The sequence below is a fragment of the Conger conger genome, chromosome 12, assembly GCF_963514075.1.
Source record: "Conger conger chromosome 12, fConCon1.1, whole genome shotgun sequence".
NCBI lineage: Eukaryota > Metazoa > Chordata > Actinopteri > Anguilliformes > Congridae > Conger > Conger conger.
The window spans coordinates 13,768,147-13,788,842 of NC_083771.1; the positions used below are offsets into that span (position 1 = coordinate 13,768,147).

Genomic DNA, 20,696 nt, shown 5'->3' on the forward strand with positions numbered 1-20,696 from the left:
CTGTGTTATAATCACAGTTCTCTATCCATAACCCATAAACACTGAGTATAATCCCAGTTCTCTAGCCATAACCCAGAAGTGCTGAGTTATAATCCCAGTTCTCTGTCCATAACCCACAAGTGCTGCGTTATAATCACAGTTCTCTATCCATAACGCACAAGTGCTGAGTTATAATCCTAGTTCTCGAACGGTAACCCACAAGCACTCCCTGCTGAAAAATACATCTGGTAGCTGGTTGACCAGTTCAGACTAGCTCTCAGCTCGACATGGTTTAGCTGGTTGGCCAGCTCAGACCAGCTCCCAGCTAGATGGTTTGACCAGCTCATGCTATGTTTTTAAACAGCTGGTAGCTGGTCAGACAGACTGCCGGCACTAGGTGGGTGACCAGCTCATACCCAGCTAGACCAGTTTATGACCAGCTCAATTTTCAAGATAGTCAAGCTGGAATAGCTGGATTTTATAGCAGGGCTGAATTATAAAATCATTCCCCAACCCTAACCCTAAAACCACAACTGATGAGGGATAAGCCCAGTATCCAAACCACAACCCTAAAACAACAAAGATTAGAAACACTTTGTGTTACAAGCTCTTTTAGAAAATATGATTCCACCTCAGAAGGGTGTATCATAGGAACTGACAGGTCCTTCAGGCTTGCTGTTATTCAAGATTATTGTGAATAGATTATAAAGATGTTGTTTCATGGTTTGGGGGACAAATTCTATTTATCTGCCCAAGAAAAGCTGCAAAAGATCAAGTTAATACATATTGAGATATCATGGCTATTATATTGCAGTGCATTATAGCTCCAGCACTATGTCGGACTTTTCAAGAATAAGAAGAGCGATAAGATACCACAACACCTGCATATATTTAAACAATAGAGTGTTTTGACCACTCACCACTGATGAAGATGAAATGTTCATACCCAGTGATTCTTTCTTTTGAAATAATTCCAGATAATATGCAGTCTCTCCAGGAATGTTGGATCTTTATCAGATAATTAGTATGCTAACTAGTCACAAATGCCAGTGCATTTAAAGACTGTGTGTGTGCAATCACTTTTTGTAATATGTATACTTACCCTTTACAAATTGATAAATGGGGAAAATTCTACAGCGATATAAAGTAAGATATAATGTGAACAGGCCTTAGAGGGTGTATTCCTTCTTGGATGTGTGTTCACAAGCACATTTCTGGTAGACAGCCCACTAAATTGACTCCTACCTCTAGAGGACATGAGGAACTACAGTGAGCTCCATAACATTTGGCACAAACATATATTTCTTCTTGATATGACCCAGTACTGCCCAGTTTAATATTTGTAATCAAACAATTCACACGTGGTTAAAGTGCAGACTCTCAGCTTTTTATTAAAGGGCAAATATTTATACATTTTGGTTTCACCATGTAGAAATTACAGCACTTTTTAAACACAGTCCCCCATTTCAGGGCACCATAATGTTTGGGACAAATAGCTTCACAGGTGTTTATGATTCATTGGATGCAGGCTCTGAAATTAGCACCTGACCACCCAAATGTGGGTAGACTATGTCAGCGTTGGACAAATGGGACTCATTTATGAGATCATTCTCGTGTAGAAATCAAGCTGCCAAAAAAAATCCCTGAAACATACATGAAACTTAACATGGTTACAGCAATCACAAGCATAGTTTAAGAATACGAGACTACCCAGGGCGGCCTGTAGCATAGTGGTTAAGGTAAATGACTGGGACAGGCAAGGTCAGTGGTTCTGATCCCAGTGTAGGGGAGGATTGTCTCCTGCTTAGTCTAATCAACTGTATGTCGCTCTGGATAAGAGCATCTGCCAATAATGTAATGTAATGTAATGTAATGTAATGTACCCACAAATCCTTGAGTTTGTTAGGCTACTCTGATTTAATGTCTGCTCTCGTCACCAGTTATAACACCTTCCAGAGCGGTGTTGAACAATAATCTAACATTAGCCGTTTCTGTGAAAATCATAGCCAGAATGATCTCATGTCATTCAGCTGCCGAATGAGATGTGGTGACATGTCACTGGAGTAAAAAAAAAAAAACTTGTTCAAAAGAGGAAGATTATGATTGATTATGTTAAAGAAGAACAAAGCGAGGTAAAAAAAAAAAAAAAAGAATGGTGTTTTGATGAGAAGTGGAGGCTTGGTTATCATCACAGGCATCATGAATGGCTGGTATTTGAGGCTGAACAGCGAGTAATGTTCTGTGCTATCTGCTGTCTACAGTACATGCCGCTTCTACCACTTCTTTTGTAGATAAAGTGCTGTAATTACTATCATTTGTTGATTTAATCACATTGTGAAATCTATTTTAGCTTAAAATAAAATTTTAGCATTTTTTATTTTAATTTAAAAAACTGAAATGTTCAAGTGTTTGGTAATCTACATGACACAGTGCCTGGTTCTACACAAGTTAGATGCTGATTTAGCAGGTGTTTCCTACTGCTTCATTAGTGCAGGTATAGGTGTGCTTTCAGGACCTAGTCTTGATTCTGCAAACCACTAGTTATCTACAAAAACAGAATGGCAAGGTTACAGTTTGCAAAGAAGTACCTAAAGGAGCCTGCAGAGATCTGGAACAGATTGTCAAATGATACCAAGATTGACTTGTATCAGAGTGATGGCAAGAGCAAAATGAGGCCAAAAGGAACTACCCAAAATCCATGGCTTAATTGTATTCATTGATGATGTAGCATCAGCTGAATAGATTATTCAAGCAAAATCCTCCAAACTCAGTGGATGGTGCTTCATCCTGCATTAAGAAAATGATCCTAAACGTACTTCCAAAGCAGCAAAGGAATTTTTTCCAAACTGATAGTTTCTTGACTGATTTAGTCATTCATCTAATCTGAATCCAATTGAACATGTGTTTCTCATGCTGAAGAGAAAAACTCAATGCAATTAGCCACCGAAACAAGCAGGAGCTGAAGATGGTTGCAGTAAAGGCCTGGCAAAGCGTCATCAGAGAAGATACTCAGCACGTGTTGATGACTATGGGTCACATACTTCAAACAGTCATTGCAAAGGATATGTGAGAGCACTAAACATGACTACTTTCATTTACATAACACTGATATGTCCCAAACATCATGCTGCAATTTCTACATGGTGAAACCAAAGTCTAAGACTACCCTTAAATAACAGATGAGAATGTGCACATTGACCACATTTAACCACAATTTAACCACACTGTTTGATTATAAATCTAAAATTGTGGTGTACAGAGCCAAATCAAGAAAAGAAAATAAGTCTTTGTCCCAAACATTATGGAGCTCACTGTATACAAGTCTGCAAGTCCAACTGCCAGCAGCCATGCCACCATGCACCCTGCTCCTGCTGAATAGCTGAAGATAAGCAGGCATGGGCTTGGTTAGCACTTGGATGGGATACCTCCTGGGAAAATTAAATTGCTGCTGGAAGTGGTGTTGGTAGGCCAGTAGGGGGCGATCTTCCCTCTGATCAAATAATTCCCAGTGCCCCAGTGCCCCAGTGCCCCAGTGCAGTGATGGGGGCATTTTGCTGTAGGAGACACTGTCTTATGGATGAGATGTTAAACTTGACCCTGACTCACTGTGGTTGTTAAAGATCCCACTCTTCGCAGAGTAAGGGGTTCCCCTGTGTCCTTGCTAAATTCCCAACCTGGCTCTTTCAATCTGCCAATCTTTCTATATATCAATTGGGACCATATGTTCTCTGCAGGAATTAGTTTAACACTGAACATTGTACTGTGTACTACTGCTATAGATGTGCAGTTTTGGAAGCTATTGATCTCTCACAGAACAGTTTGTCATTAAGCCTTTTACAGGACCAAATTTCAGATGTCAAAAACCAAGTTATACTCTGATGACAAAGTCATGCTATATCGGCATTTTCAACCTCGGGGACGTAATTTGTTCCTTGCCCTGTATAGACACTAAATTAGCTAGTTATTCAGCAAAGATGTGGTAAACCCCGCACAACTACATTTTTCTTTGAGATTATTCCTTCATTTTGACACACCATTGCATCTAATGATACAGCAGTATAACATATTCAACCTGAATAATCTGAATACTAGTGCATCCCAGATACTGCAGCTAGTTCAGAGGGTAATTTTGATCAGCAGTCCCAGGGCAGGTACGATAATCCTGCAAGAAATGCTATTACATTATGAACTGAAATAAAATCAGGGCCTTGAAATACAAGCTGTGTGTGAGTATTTTATGATGTAGTGCATGTACAATTGTGAAGTGAGAGAGGGAGAGAGAAGCATTTTTCTCCACTTTGAACATCCCCCCTTCCTCGACTGCAACACAACTACTGCTAATATAGAATCTGATGAACAATTACTGTTGCAAACAGGATCAGGAAACGGGGTGGAATGAGTATGGCGTGAGTACCCTGCCAATCAGGAAACAAAGACAGAAAGCAGGAATATTTCCTGCATGAGTATATGAGTAAAATCACACAATGATCAGTGTAGAATGGAGGCTGTAAACCATGGAAGCAGGAGGCCTGCATGAAACTGACACTCAAAAGAGGCTGTCATGTCCACAACCAGACTGTATGCTAATTATCAATGCACTGTGGATAGATCAAAGCAACGCACCTTGGTAAGCCTCATCGAAACACTGGCATTTTAAAACTCTCCGTTAAATATACAAATTCTTTCAGCTTTTCAGAAAGACAAAAATGTGGCAGGGTGTTACACAAGGCACTGAAGAACTACATGACCTCAGGGCCTGGGAAACAGGCGGCTGAACGTGAAGCAGTGCGGGTAAAAACACGCCAGGGGAAAAGAGGTGAGCAAGCAAAGGCAGCTTCTCCATTTCGGGTGGGCACCGTTGACTCACTGCCCAGGAATCAATCGCGAATCAATAGGCTGTTCTTTAATTAATGGCCGGATTTAAATCTGATTATCGCTGAGGCTAATTTAAATTGCGCGATCTTGGGGCTGAGTTCTGGGGCTGGGAAGCAGGGGCCGGGATGAGTGACATAGGTGCCCACAAGGGGGCACATGGCCCTGCTCTTGAGCCTTAGGCCCACATTCCAGACGAGTTCCATTGTCCTCTCGCACCTGGACGTGAGGAGGGAGGCTGGACTTTTAGGGTCGCTTTTTGATTTTGAAAGGGGGGGAGGTGGGCAGGGGTGGGGGGTCATACCTCACATTCTCGAGAGCCCGAGACAGTGCAGGTACAAGGTCCCGTGCCCTTGACGAGCACGTCCATGGTCTCAGAGTTTGTGGCGTTGAAGCTCATGTAGTACTCCTGCAGCTGGGTGCTGATGTTCTGCTCTGGTTCCTGGGCTTTTTTCCTCCGCTTGCGGCCCAGGGAGCGCTGCTGCAGCTGCCGCATGGTGCCGGGGTACCGCCGCCATGACACGTAGATCACCAGCATGATCAGGGATGCCGACAGGAAGAGGGCCACCGTGCCCACCATGATCTTGTGGAAGAGCATGTGGGGTACGCCCCCCGGCTCGGGCGTGGCCCCCAGGACGTCGGAGGAGGCGGGGATGCTGGGCAGGGGTCTCCGGAGGTTGATGCCCGTAAGGCTTCTCTGTGTTGCCTGGGGAATGAGCCAGGGTTCAGGTGAGGGAGTTTGGGATGTTGGTGGCGGGGAGCTTGTGGTAATTGTAGCAGTAGTGGAGGGGGCATCTGTGGTGGTTGTAGTCGGCACGGCGGTGGGATTTGCGTATGGGAAAAGGGTTGGTGGCCGGAGGGCTGTGGGGCTCTCCCTACAGACCTCCTGGTTCTTGGTAGCCTCCATCACTTTCTCCCCCTGGAGTGACTTGGGGCTGCTGCAGATCATGGTCGTGTCCTTTGAGCCCCTGAAGATCCTCAGCCAGGCCACCAGGGGGCAGATGCCTGCGCCGCAGTCCCACACATTGCCCGCCAGGCTGATGGTGGTGAGGGAGATCCAGGCGGCCACAGCCTCCTGGGACACGTTGCTGAGCTTGTTGGACTCCAGGTTGAGGGTCTGCAGGTTGGGCAGACACTGGAACACGGCTGGGTCTAGAGTCTGGATCTCGTTCCCAGCGAGGTCCAGCTTCTGCAGGGTGTGCCAGGTCCAGGGGAGGCCCTGGTTGAGGACTCGGATGCGGTTCCACTGCAGGTAGAGCGCCCGCAGGTTGGCCAGGCGTGGGAACAGAAAGAAATTAATCCTGGAGAACTGGTTGTGCTCCAGGTGGAGCTCGGCCAACCTGGGCATGCCCAGGAAAGTGGTGCGGGTCAGGGCCCGCAGACGATTGTAGCCCAGGTCCAGGAACTCCAGGCTGCGGCAGTCGAGGAAGGCGCGGACGGGCACTGCGGTCAGGCCGTTGGAGCGCAGGTGCAGGCTCTGTAGCTTGCGCAGGCCCTGGAACTGGCCCGGCTGCAGGGCCTGCAGCTTGTTGTAGGACAGGTCCAGGTTGCGCAAGTTGGGCAGGGGGTGGAAGGTGGTGTTGTGGAGCTGCGTGATCCTGTTGGAGCTGAGGATGAGCTCCTTCAGACGGCGGATGCCACGGAAGGCCTGGGCATCCACGCTACTGATAAAGTTGTGGTCCAGGTAGAGCCAGATGAGTTGGTTTAAGTGGGCGAACTGGTATGGAAGCAGGTCCAGCAGGTCGTTGTAGCGCAGCGACAGGCCCTGGCATCCTGTGGAGATATTGTCTGGGATGTCCCGGAAGGTGCCGGACTCGCAGTACGCCATCTTGCCTTCACACCGGCAGCCGGTTGGGCACAGCTTCTCACCTTGGCAGAGCAGGGCCATCACTAACGCCTGAAGGACAATCCACAGCAGCCGAACCTCACACCCTGGAGATCCTGCAGAGAGAAAGAGAGAGGAAGTCACCCACAGAGGAAGGATGAAGCCTCACCTGAATCTGCTAGAGCAATACTACCAGAACTGGGCCCTGACAGTAAATTCAGCAAAAATCTACATTATCATCTTCCAAAAGAAAGCCAGATGTCAGGAAACTAAACAATGTTTCACTCTAGGAAACACTGTCCTAGATCATTCTTTATACTACAGTGCAGTCGGTATGTATTTTAACAGTTGGTACAATTTCTGTTCATTTGGCTCTCTAGTCCGGCACAATGGATTGAATGGATGAAATTACACAAATCCCCTTCAATTTGAGGGTATTTACATCCATATTGGAAGATGCATGTAGGAAACGCATCCCTTTTTATTCAAAAAGTAATTGGACGGTTGGCTTCTTAGCTGCTTCTGAATATTCAGGTGTATTCAATCTTTAAGAAAGCTTTCATCTTTTATCTAGTCTTGATTCTAAGTTTTTAATTAGGTTTTTAATTGCCTATGGAGTCTGTTATTAGCATTTCTCAACACAAGGCCCAGAGTTGTGCCAATGGTAGTCAAGGAAGCCATTATGAAGCTGAGACATAATAAAAACACAATACCATCAAATTAAAGGGGACAGTATGCACTTTAACCTTATATTGTTTCATTTCAAATCCAATGTACAGAGCCAAAAGAACAGAATGGTTCCATATACACTGTATTACCATCTAGGACTGAGAATTACTGCTTCTTGAAACTTTGATTCAGCAGTGAATGCATTAAAAGAAATAGCACAATACACATTTATTTTATTCCAAGGAAATTCCAATTAAAATTTTATGCAATATTACGGTGATCCTGCCTATTGTCCCAAATGGATGTGAGATCCACTCGCTAATCTCACATACACTAAATGGGATAAACAACAAACAGAGACCGTGCAAGCCTAAATCCTTGGAAATAGCCCACATTAAAAATTCAAAGGAAATCCTAAAATGCAAGCAGGGGAGAATTAGACCGATTTCCACTAATTGCACCAGTTAAAAAATGATTCATGCAATTTTGGCTACATCTCCACTCAAATCCACATAACTGCCTCCAATTTGAGCCTAAAAGTTCAGCCCTAAAACCAGTCCCCTCTGCCCGCTGGTCCTGAAAATAACCAGCCAAATAACCAGTTCAACTAATCGACCAGCAAACCAATTTCAAGCACTGCTCACCAAACTGATAGTAAACCAAATCATGAAACAAATCAAAGGCTCCTATTTGGAATATTGGGACACTGAAACAATATCTCAACACAAATTTGAATGCAATCAGGCCCTAAAAAGAGAATATGAATTGGCAGATTATCACCCAACTGTCAGAGACAAAAGAAACATCACAGGCTAATTTTTATTTTATTTTCTTAATAATTTTTCAATGGTTCACATTATTTGTTCCATCTGTAGCGTAGTGGTTAAGGTACATGACTGGGACACGCAAGGTTGGTGGTTCTAATCCCAGTGTAGCCACAATAAGATCTGCACAGCAGGTCCTTGAGCAAGGCCCTTAACCCTGCATTGCTCCAGGGGAGGATTGTCTCCTGCTTAGTCTAATCAACTGCATGTCGCTCTGGATAAGAGCATCTGCCAAATGCCAATAATGCAATGTTATGTAATGTAATCTGATTCATGCATGACATGACCTTACACAAGCTAACATACACAAATACCATACACATAGACATGTGTTTGTATTCTGTTTATTATAATCTTCATTGTTTTTTTTCTTGCTTTGGCAATGTATCTTTGGACCTCATGCCAATAAAGCTTATTTGAATTGAATTGAGAGAGGAAGAGAGAGAAAGAGAGGAAACAGGGAGGACCAGAAATAGACAGAGGAAGGAGGAATAAGTAGATGGGAAAGAAGCATGAAAAAGAGTGAGGGGGATTTAAAACATATTTATTTCCTTTCTTTTTAAATTGAGTCATTCATTGTTCACTCTCTGTTTACATATTTATGGAGATGGGACCATTATGCCATCATTCTTTCACACTTTTATTGTACTTTTATTTTTTTGTACAAGCTTTCATTCTTATTTTTATTCTTATTTCACTTTTATGGTCTCGTTAAAATTTCCATTTATTTTTTGTTATTTATTTACAAAGGAGGGGAGGTTGGTCCTATATATTTTCTATTTTAAAATGTTTTAGCATTGCACAGAGGTCAATATACTGCAATTCCACTTGGGAGAGAAGAGGCAACATGTCATGTCCCACACAGTGTGCTGTCCCTAGCCACAAACTGAGGTAGACCTCATGTAAGAACATTTTCATATTCTTACCTTAAAGGGGCAGTTCACCCAAAAATGACATTTAAGTATGTCTTCACTTACCCTGAGTACTACCTAACCATCCAGATAGTTTTGTTGAGATGTGCCAAATTTCTGAGATTTGACACAGTTCATGATGATATATGGGTGCCATCTTGCATTCTTGTCAGTGTGCCAGCAATTTACATTACAAAAACTCAACAGGAACTTTTCTTTCCAAATATACCAATATAGTTACTGGCAGACATCAACAGAGCTCAAAAAATCTAATTCAAAACAAGTTAACTGTTCCACGGAAGTTTCCACGGAAGCACACCAGTATCCCGGGATGAAGTGCTAGGGCGAAGTGTCGCACTGTGTATCTTCAGCGGAAACTTGGTGAGTTCTCGAATCACTAGTATGAGTGATTTAAGAAGAAATATGCTTGTACGAGTGGTCTAGCCCAATGTGTAATTCAGAGGCCATGAGAAGGAGGGGAGTAAACTGTCTCAATGGCTCTGGAATGCAATGAAAGCCAAAGCTGGGGAAACAATTCTGCGGTTGTGGACCAGGGGGTGACTATCGTGGACGCAATACGTGGATTTAAATATTTATATTTCTTTGTTCCTGTTTCATATTGTATAATTTTATTTATGTCTATATTATTCTTCTTATTACTGAAGTTCTGTTTGTTACTAGTTCTTTCCATAATAACATTTGGTCATGTGACATGTCAGTGTAGTGTTATGATACCCATATTCACTGATGCGGATAACTTCAATCTGTGTCGTGACTGCATCTAGGGGATGTTAAAATAAAACATAAAAATACTTTGTGCAAACACCCCTGGCAAAGATGACAGCCATGAGCCTTTTCTAGAATTTGTGATAAGTTTAGAGAACGCTTTCTGAATCAGTTCATATTTGTGCTTATGGACCCCTCTCTTTAGTTCAGACCACATGTTTTTGATGGGATTTAAGTCTGAAGATTGCCATTGCAGAATGTGGTTGTTGTTTTTACTGAACCATTTCTTTGTGGATTTTGATGTATGTTTGGAGTCATTGTCCTACTGGACAATCTACCTACGGCCAAGTCTAAGCTTCCTAACAGAGGCAACCAGAGGCAACCAGATTTTCTGTGAAAATGTCCTGGTACTTTGTTTCATAGTGCCCCCTAGCAGCAAAACATCAAAAAAAAATCAATGACCCATCTCCATATTTTGAGATGGTATGGGTGCTTCCAATTATATAGACTCTTTATTAGGTATTTATTAGACTTATTTTTTTTACTTATTGGATTTTTGCTGCTGTAGCCTATCCACTTAGAGGTTTGACACATTGTGTGTTCAGAGATTCTCTTCTGCATACCACTGCTGTAATGTGTGCTTATTTTCTTACTGTCAGCTTCGACCAGTCTGGTCATTCTCCTCTGACCTCTCATTAATTTGGTCTGAAAAACATCTGAACCTCTAGACCATGTCTGCAAGCTTGTGTGCATTTAGTTGCTGCCACATGATTGACTGATTAAATATTTGCATTAACAAGCTGGTGAGCAGGTCTACCTAATAAAGTGCTCAATGAATGTACATTCCTCTTTTACTGCCAAATATATCAATGGTGTTTATGGTCAAAATGTTCAAGTCTGCAACCATTGCATAGGTTTTTTTTTGTTCTTATTGCCTTTTTCTTATTACCTTTACAGTGCTAAACAGTATGTTTAACCGCTTATGTCTCTTTTTTTCAACCCGTTACCAGACTTGTGATGGTCAAATTGACAGTTCTTTGGTTTTCCCTATGCTAATGGTTGACAAAGGGATTTTGCATCCTTGTTCCCTAATTTCTATTCTCCAGTTAAACAGGAAGCGCTGGAAAGACACAATATATTTGACTGAGATTAACTAGATTAACTCAAGTTATATTGCCAATTTCACTTTGTTTGATTTCATTTATAATAATTGTTAGGGGTGCCAATAATTTTGGCACCTGCAGTTTTCAAAAATTAGATGACTAAATTAAAAACACCGAAACACGAGAGTAAATGATGTTTACATTGATGAAAATTGAAATATATAGTTGTATTGAAAAAACAAAAACATATAGTTTTCCCACATAACACTTAGATCATTATCCATGTTGTCGCCAACTAATGATTTTGGTACTTTTTTTGTGCAAAATTTAAATCCAAAGGATCCCGACAAAAGACCACTCATTAAGTCCGTAATTCACAAGCATGAATGCTTTTTCAAATTTCATTTCATTTCATGAGATTTCATAGCACACCGACAGTAGCAGCAGCCAGTCTCACTGACTGTCCAAAGTTGCAAGCAAGCACTCAGTTTATGAAAATGTCTTGGATGCAGTAAAGGAAGGGTGCCCAAAAAGACACCAGCTACGTTGGCATACATAAACAGAAAACTTACAGCTAAATCAGCAGCTGTGTTTATTAGGCTTGTCATAAACACCAACAAAGTGATTTCATTGGCTAGATGAGTGGTAGATGAGTTACTTGAACCAATGAGTTTGGAAGTGCAAGATTTCTTCAAAATTATGAATGCACAATGCAAGGTTTTGAACAGGTGGCCAGGCTGTGTTTCAAGTGCTGACTGTATTGCGTCTAAAGTTTTGAAAATTGAGCAGAAACTTTAAAGAAAGAGATTGGCGTCAAAGTGATTGTAAAAACTGTTCTCAGCCAAGGATTTTATTGTTATTGCATATTTGCAATGTCCTATCAAGTATTAACCTTCAAGCGCAAGCTGAAGACACACCTCTTCAAGCAGCACCTCTCCCCATCCCTCCCCACCTCCCTGTGAACCTTAATTGTTGTCTCTGTGACTTGCTTTGTGTATCGGTATTTTTAGTTGGCTAGGTAAGCAGTGTTTGGATAGTTAACTTTGGTCACTTTTGCTTTGTTTGTTTGTCTGTTTGTTCAAAAAAAAATAAAAAATAATAATAATAATAATAAAAAAAAAACGGCCCTTGTCCTTATCTTTGTTGTACAGGTAGCAGTTGAAATTGTACTTCCCTCTAGGGTCTTTCAGCGAACTTATCCCTGGTTATGGGTATGCACTTTGTTGTACGTCGCTCTGGATAAGAGCGTCTGCCAAATGCCAATAATGTAATGTAATGTAATGTAATTAATTAAACCTCCTGGTGTAAAAACTAAGGAAATGAATCACAAATACTATTCAGTGAAATGTTTGCCTCAAAAGACAATTATTTTAAATTATATTTAAATTACATAAACATCAGCCCGCTCTCCATCAAGGTATCAGCACAGATCTCTGACACCATGCTACAGCCCTGTAGCTTATATTCAGTTTGTGCAGAACAAGACTTTCTCATTTATCCTCAATTATTTTCATTATAACATTTATTCCTACAGTGATAACAGCGATAATGAAAATTATGTGTGTGTGTCTGTGAATGCACAGTGGCCATGACTTTGTTTAATTTGGCAATTACTTTAGGACAAATATTAATTATTATGCATAGGCCCATATACGTACATACTGTAGGCTATATATGTATCCAGAACGACATACAGCAGGCCTATATAAATGAGATCATAACAATATACACTCTATACTCTACAATATACACTTTATTGCAGAATCTACAGTATCAATTAATCACACTAGTTTAAAAGTTGTATGCTACATACCGACAGTTTGTGGGCAAGCTATGTTGAAAGAGTGATACAAGATATGTGGTCTCAAATACAACACAGGGACATGTTGCAAATAAAACATGCTTTAGAAAAGCACTACTCTCAGATGCTGAATTAGTTGAGAGGTTTGAATCTTAAACAGTAGACATTGTACATCACAGTAGCATATTGTCAGAGATCTGTGCTGATACCTTGACGGAGCGCAGGCTGATGTTAGCGTTAGCGCTGATCAATGTCATTCCCTGTCTTTTGAGGCTTTCAGCAAGCCTTCTTTGTTATTGTATGCTTTGTAATTGTTACATTGATTGTGCTTAATTGAGCTCTTATCACTAATGCTCTCTAACTTGATGAGAAGAAAGTGAATGTTTTGTGTGCAAGATAATTAAGGGCAGTTTTGGGATCACTTGCCAATAGATTCTTTCAGATAATGGGCACGATTTTTAGTCAAGTAAAATAGATGCAAACATGTTGTGAAGAATGATTAGTGTTCAACGACAGCTCAAAGAATGTTTAGACGGAGTGGATTTCTTTCAGTTATGGAACATAGCTAAAAGCACTTCTTATCAGCAGTGAATGCAGAGAAATTGATCCTTTTGTTACATCTAGATTGGATTAGATTACTGCAATGCCCTGATATCTGGCTGCTCTAATACCTTACTAAAGCATTTCCATATTTTCCATAGATTAAAAACACACCTTTATGATCAGGCTTATAATCAGTTATAGTTTGGAGACAGGACAGGGATTAGTCCAAAGACATGTAGATTAGGGACTACAGATAAAAATGAACTCATTAGCTAACTCACATCTACATTGATGTGGAAACTGAAAATGCTGATTAATGTGCACTGTCCCTAGTAAAAAAAAAAAGATTATTATTGTGGTGTATGGTATGTTATCCTAAGTGGTGTATAGTTCTAGAGATGGTTGTCAGGTAAGGCTAGGTATTTACAAATCCACACAGGACCCACTGGCAAGTGGCGTTCGTTACAACCATAGTCACTGGGGAGGTCGGTCTGGTACTGGTGTTCTGCGCATGGGCACGCTAGCGGTAGAGCTATAATTAAATGACGTCTGATGGCCAATGAGCTGGGCTATGGCACTGTGGGAGGACGGTAGCTTAGCCTAGTTTCATGACCACATGATCAGAGTTGGCCACTTCAGGACTATATAAACTGAAACTGAGATGGAGCTCTGCTACCCGCCCCCCCTCGGAGGTCATGGACTGCTCCAAACGCACCAGTTTCCCCCTCTCTGAGATCATGGACCATTCCTGTCCTGTTCCTCCCATGGTGGTTCATCCCCAAGATAATAGAAATAATAATAGAAATAGTATTAAACGGATCAATTGATTGACATGCAAACACAGTACTATGCCTACATAAAAACAATATGGGGGCGTACATGCTGCTGCAGATTTATTTGTTATGAATATAAATTAACCAATGTTTATTTTGCATAAACAAAATAGAATACCGTACATATGTTTGCAGAGCTAGACAGATGGATGTTGAGGAGATGTTGGAAAGGTAATATTTGTTAAAAAGTCTCTTTTTTAGTGCAGTTGGTCAGACTCGGTTGCCTTATACAGTATATATACACGTTATAGTGCAGGCTGTTGCCATGGTGACTCGTACAGTTTTAACATTATATCCAGTCCACTTCGTTGAAGTGCTCTTACATCTACATCTGAGAAAGTCTTGATGCTTATGATGATGATGATGATGATGATGATTAGCCTGTTCAATAACCATTTCAAGGTTAAAGATATATTAATCACATGATCCCAAAGAAAGGAGTGTAATTAGCTTGATTCCTGGACTTTGCCACCATTATAACAGCTATACTGTATGCACATACAATATAACTACATATACACCGATCAGCCACAACATTAAAACCACCTGCTTAAACCAGTTTTTTCATGATTAAAAATGCTGTAAAAACTATAAACACTTAATATTTATACTGAATAATTATATGATATGTGTACTTATATAAGCAGATGATCATAAGTGAATTGCATTCAAAAGTTTAATTTTTAAATGAAATTGGAAATCTTGTAAGCTCATTGGGAGGGGGAGCGGTGCATGGTTTTGTTATTTAAATATCTTGGCACGTAGTGATGTTCATGATCACGTCTATCTTAACAGATGCTGCAGGACCTGGAGAATTTTTCTTAGTTAAAAAATAAATAAAGACCACCCGCCATATTTAAAAATGCATGGCATCTAATCTAAAGCATCAGTTTCACCTTTCTTCCCTCCATTGGAATTACATGATACTATTTGTGGTGGAACTTATCCCATTCATTTTTAAATATGGTAGGTGGTTATTTTGGTAAATGGTTGATGGTTGGCATTTATATAGCACCTTTATACAAAGCGCTGTACAATTGATGCTTCTCATTCACCCATTCATACACACATTCACACACCAACGGCGATTGGCTGCCATGCAAGGCACCAACCAGCTCGTCAGGAGCATTTGGGGGTTAGGTGTCTTGCTCAGGGACACTTCAACACAGCTCGGGTGGGGGATCGAACCGGCAACCCTCCGACTGCCAGACGACTGTTCTTACTGCCTGAGCCATGTCACCCCCTATAATATGAATTTCCTTAAATCCTTAAATTTGAATAATTCTATAGGTCCTGGAGCACCTGTTGATCGGCATATATGTACAGCAAAACATAGAGCTACTGCTATTTCCCATAATGACCCTGTGAGTGAACAAACCATTGGCTAAATAAATAAATAACTAAATAAATAAATAGATGAGTGATTGTGTTTAATGTGGACTTCCGAGTCAATTTGAGTGGACAGTAATAGATCATAATTCAGTAATGGCTGATTATATAATTAAGCCTGTAAAATGTAATGGCGGTACTGTAATTACACTCCTAATCATTTCTATTAGATACAAAGAAACCTATGGGCACACTATCCCTGCAATTACAGTAGACAGTGTTTTACTTTTGCTAAAAAAAGAACAGTTTCAAAACAGCTGCGACTTTTTGGTTTAAGTAGAAAGTCTACATACCTGTAAATGTGTGACATGTATGTGAGGGCACTATTACTGAAGTTTCTTGGGAAATATTTTATATATATATACATAAACATATTTTTTAAAGTTTGATGATATCCTTCCCAGCACAGCCATGGTTATGGTGGGGTGGGGAACAGCCATCACCATCTGAGCTTTACTGTAGTCCAATAATAAATAAATTAATAAATAAATAGATATGTTTAACATTTTAGCTACAGTGCAGCCAATCAGAGTGACCTTGAAGTGACCTTCCATCATGATGGGGGGTTACATATAGTCTTGCAAACCATACAGGATTAGTAGCATTGTAAGCATTTTTCAGAAAAGTCTAATTTCTGAAAAATGGACATAGCTTATACAGCCTTATAGGAACTTGTTTGGCAGGAGGAGATGTGCAAATGTACGTACTGTCATGAATGTAGCTCAATGAGCCATAAATAAGCCACTTTTGGCAACATTTTAGCTTGTTAAAGCGCCTCTATGTGGCTAATCAGCTTCATATTCCTCCAGTGGCCATTAAGGGGCCCCTACGACCAACCTACCAAGTTTCAGAACAATCAACTATATAAGCGGAACTTGTGGGTCCAAATGGCAAATGTGTCGATTATGAGAAAATACAGATGAGTGGAAAGTTTCATGGCTAAAAAGGGGCGTGAGATATATCAAGTGAAAGTTCACAATTTTCAGTTGATTGCTATAGTGACACTTTTAAGACAATCAATGACAAATTGCCAAATCATGGCCTTTGGGTCTGACCCTCTACCATTGTGCATCCATCCATCCATCCATCATCACCCGCTTATCCGGAGTCGGGTCGCGGGGGCAGTAGGCAAAGCCGGGTATTCCAGGCGTCCCTCTCCCCAGCAACGCATTCTAGCTCCTCCTGGGGGATCCCGAGGCGTTCCCAGGCCAGGAGAGATATATAATCTCCAGTGGGCTCTGGGTCTCCCTCGGGGTCTCCGCCCAGTTGGACGAGCCCGGAAAACCTCCAAAGGGAGGCGCCCGGGAGGCATCCTGATCAGATGCCCGAACCACCTCAATTGGCTCCTTTCGACGCGAAGGAGCAGCGGCTCTACTCTGAGCTCCCTCCGGATGTCCGAGCTCCTCACCCTATCTCTAAGGCTGAGCCCGGCCACCCTACGGAGGAAGCTCATTTCGGCCGCTTGTATACGCGATCTCGTTCTTTCGGTCGCTACCCAAAGCTCGTGACCATAGGTGAGGGTTGGGACGTAGATCGACCAGTAAATCGAGAGCTTTGCCTTCCGGCTCAGCTCCCTCTTCACCACAACGGTCCGGTGCAACGCCCGCATTACTGCTGACGCTGCACCGATCCGCCTGTCGATCTCACGCTCCCTTCTACCCTCACTCGTGAACAAGACCCCGAGATACTTGAACTCCTTCACTCGTTCCCAACCTGGAGGGAGCAATCCACCGTTTTCCGGCAGAGAACCATGGCCTCGGACTTGGAGGTGCTGACTCTCATCCCGGCCGTTTCACACTCGGCTGCAAACCACTCCAGTGCGTGCTGAAGGTCATGGTCTGATGAAGCCAGCAGAACCACATCATCCGCAAAAAGCAGAGATGCGATTCTGAGGTCACCAAACCGGACACTCTCCTCACCTCGGCTGCGCCTTGAGATCCTGTCCATGAATACCACAAACAGGACCGGTGACAAGGGGCAACCTTGGCGGAGTCCAACACCCACAGGAAACGTGCTTGACTTTGTGCCGAGAATGCGGACACAGCTCTCACTTTGGTTATACAGGGACCAGATGGCTCATAACAACGGCCCCGGTACCCTATACTCCCGCAGTACACCCCACAGGGTTCCCCGGGGGACACGGTCAAAAGCCTTCTCCAAGTCCACAAAGCACATGTGGACAGGATGGGCAAACTCCCATGACCCCGCCAGGAACCCTGCCAAGGTAAAGAGCTGGTCCACTGTTCCATGGCCAGGACGGAAGCCACATTGCTCCTCCTGAATCCGAGGTTCGACCGTCGGTCGGAGCCTCCTTTCCAGTACCCTAGAGTAAGCTTTCCCAGGGAGGCTGAGGAGTGTGATACCCCGGTAATTGGAGCACACCCTCTGGTCCCCCTTCTTGAAAATGGGGACCACCACCCCGGTCTGCCACTCTACAGGTACTGTCCCCGACCTCCACGCGACACTGAAGAGGCGTGTCAGCCAAGACAGCCCAACAATGTCCAGAGCCTTCAGCATCTCAGGGCGAATCTCATCTACACCCGGCGACTTGCCACTGAGGAGCTTTTTGACTACCTCAGCAACTTCCACCAGGGATATAGGCGCAGATTCCCCCGAGTCTTCGGGCTCTGCCTCTTCCACAGAGGACGTGTTGTTCGGGTTCAGGAGCTCCTCGAAGTTCTCTTTCCACCGCCCGACAATATCCCCAGTCCGGGTCAGCGGTTCTCCTCCCCTGCTGAAAACAGCCTGAGACAAGCCCTGCTTTCCCTTTCTGAGTCGTCGGATGGTTTGCCAGAACTTCCTCGAGGCCAACTGAAAGTCCTTCTCCATAGCCTCCCCGAACTCCTCCCATACCCGGGTTTTTGCTTCAGCGACTGCCGAAGCCGCAGCCCTTCTGGCCACCCGGTACCTCTCTACTGCTTCAGGGGACCCCCGGGCCAGCCAAGCCCGAAAGGCCTCCTTCTTCAGCTTGACGGCCTCCCTCACCTAACCTATGGTTCTTGGGTTGCCGCCCCGACAGGCACCGATGACCTTCTGGCCACAGCTCCTGCTTGCCGCCTCTGCAATGGAGGCTTTGAACATAGTCCACTCGGACTCCATGTCCCCAGCTTCCCCCGGGATGCGTGAGAAGTTCTTCCGGAGGTGGGAGTTGAAGACCTCGCGAACAGGGGCCTCCGCCAGACGTTCCCAGTTCACCCTCACTACACGTTTGGGTTTACCGGGTCTGTCCGGCAGCCTCCCCGGCCACTTGATCCAACTCACCACCAGGTGGTGATCAGTTGACAGCTCTGCTCCTCTCTTCACCCGAGTGTCCAAGACATACGGCCGCAGGTCTGATGATACGACCACAAAGTCGATCATCGATCTTTGGCGTAAGGTGCTCTGGTACCAAGTACACTTATGAGCTACCCTATGCTCGAACATGGTGTTTGTTATCGACAATCCATGACCAGCACAGAAGTCCAATAACAAAACACCACTTGGGTTCAGATCAGGCAGGCTGTTCCTCCCAATCACCCCCCTCCAGGTTTCTCCGTCATGGGCCCCATGGGATAAGGCCCGGCTACCAGACGCTCGCCGACGAGCTCCCCTCCCGGGTCTGGCTCCAGCAGGGGGCCCCGGTTTCCCTTTTCCGGGCGAGGTAACTGGGTCGTTGTGTGGCCGTATCATGGGAGTCTTTGAATCGCTCTTAGTCCGGCCCCTCCCCCGGGACCAATTTGCCTTGGGAGACCCTACTGGGGGCTAACAGTGCCCCCGACAACCTAGTTCCCAGGATCACCGGGACACACAAACCCCTCCACCACGTTAAGGTGGCGATTCCTCGGAGGGGTACCATTGTGCAGTTTTGTGAAAATCAACGATTTGATTATAGGTGCTTCCATAGGCTCCCACTGTTAGAAATGTTGTCACTTTTAAACATTTTAGCTTGTTATAGTGCCACGATGCGGCCAATCCACTTCATATTTCACCAGGGAACATTAATATCTACATGTACAAATTAGCTTTCTAGGATCCCCCTTTTCTTTGATCGGACCAATATTTGAGAATTAGCTTCCGATCATGGTTGCTGAACAACTTACAAAGTTTTGTGGCATTACATTAAACCATCTGGATGTTATAGGCATTTCTATCAAAAGTCATGCCCCCTGAAGAATGAACTGGCTCATAGTAGTTTGCTTATTGAGATATCTAAAATCCTTGGTCCGTGGACTATCTACCAAGTTTCACAGAGATTTTTATGGCAGAAAATCTAAGTAGGCGGAGATTATAGGTCCTTGAGGCAAATTTGTTCATCATGACTGTAGGTCAAATGGGGCAAGAGATACAGTAAGCCTATTCAAAGTTTGCAATTTCAATCTGATGTAAAATTCATGTCATGGCCTTTTGGTATTACCCTCTACCACTGTGCAAAGTTTCATAAAAAGTGACCAGACTCCCATTGCAGAATAAAAAATAAAATAAAAATAAAACCACAATAACAATAATAATAATTCCTCCCCTCCAAGGTGTGTGTGGGTGCACATACCAAGAAAGCAATCACGTGGGCACAGTGATTTTTAGAGTCATCAATTTAGCCAAAGGATGTCTCGCTGGTATGTTTAACCCATTTCAAAGTGTAGCAGCAAACTGCTCCCCAGCTAATTCTCCTACAGTACACATCAGCTCAGCCACCACTTGGAAGCCTCTACAGGCCTCTTCCTGAAAGCGTTATGGGAAAGGTTAATGGAAGTAGTTCATTCATGGCAACAAAATTCCCAGAATGCGCATTCAATTTCCTCTTAAGCAGTTCTTATTTTCGCCCGCTTCATTCCCAGAAAAGTCCCCAAGATGGCGATGCTAATTACCGCTCATTGGTTTAATAACATGGCACACACCATCGTGCCGCCTCCTGGCCAAATAAATCCTACACAAATCTGTCTTTTTCACTTCCATTACCTTGAGGAAAAGGTAAAAAGTATGTTGTGCTTTTATCCAAAGCGCCAACTTTGGATGTGTTGTATGGGCTTACCCTCTGTAACAGTATAAAATGTCAGAAAATATACAACCATTGTTATTTTTATCTCAGATTTCATTGTGGATGATTCTGGTGGCACTTTCCCATAAAGGTGCTAAACTTTCACTTCCTGCACCTCAGGCTCTAAACTGAGATGTTTCTCACAGATTTTTCATATTTATGGTTAAAAGGCTAGTCATTTGGGAGACAATAAGAAGGCAACACACA

General features: G+C 43.2%; 1 protein-coding gene across 1 annotated transcript in view; it reads right to left on the bottom strand.

Moving 5' to 3' along the window:
* Positions 1-20,696, bottom strand: part of LOC133142352 (leucine-rich repeat transmembrane neuronal protein 4-like) — a 64,353-nt gene that overhangs the window by 26,729 nt on the left and 16,928 nt on the right. The window contains exon 2 of the mRNA XM_061263521.1: positions 5,156-6,792. Coding sequence (XP_061119505.1) covers positions 5,156-6,792 — 1,637 coding nt within the window. The remainder of the gene's footprint in view (positions 1-5,155; positions 6,793-20,696) is intronic.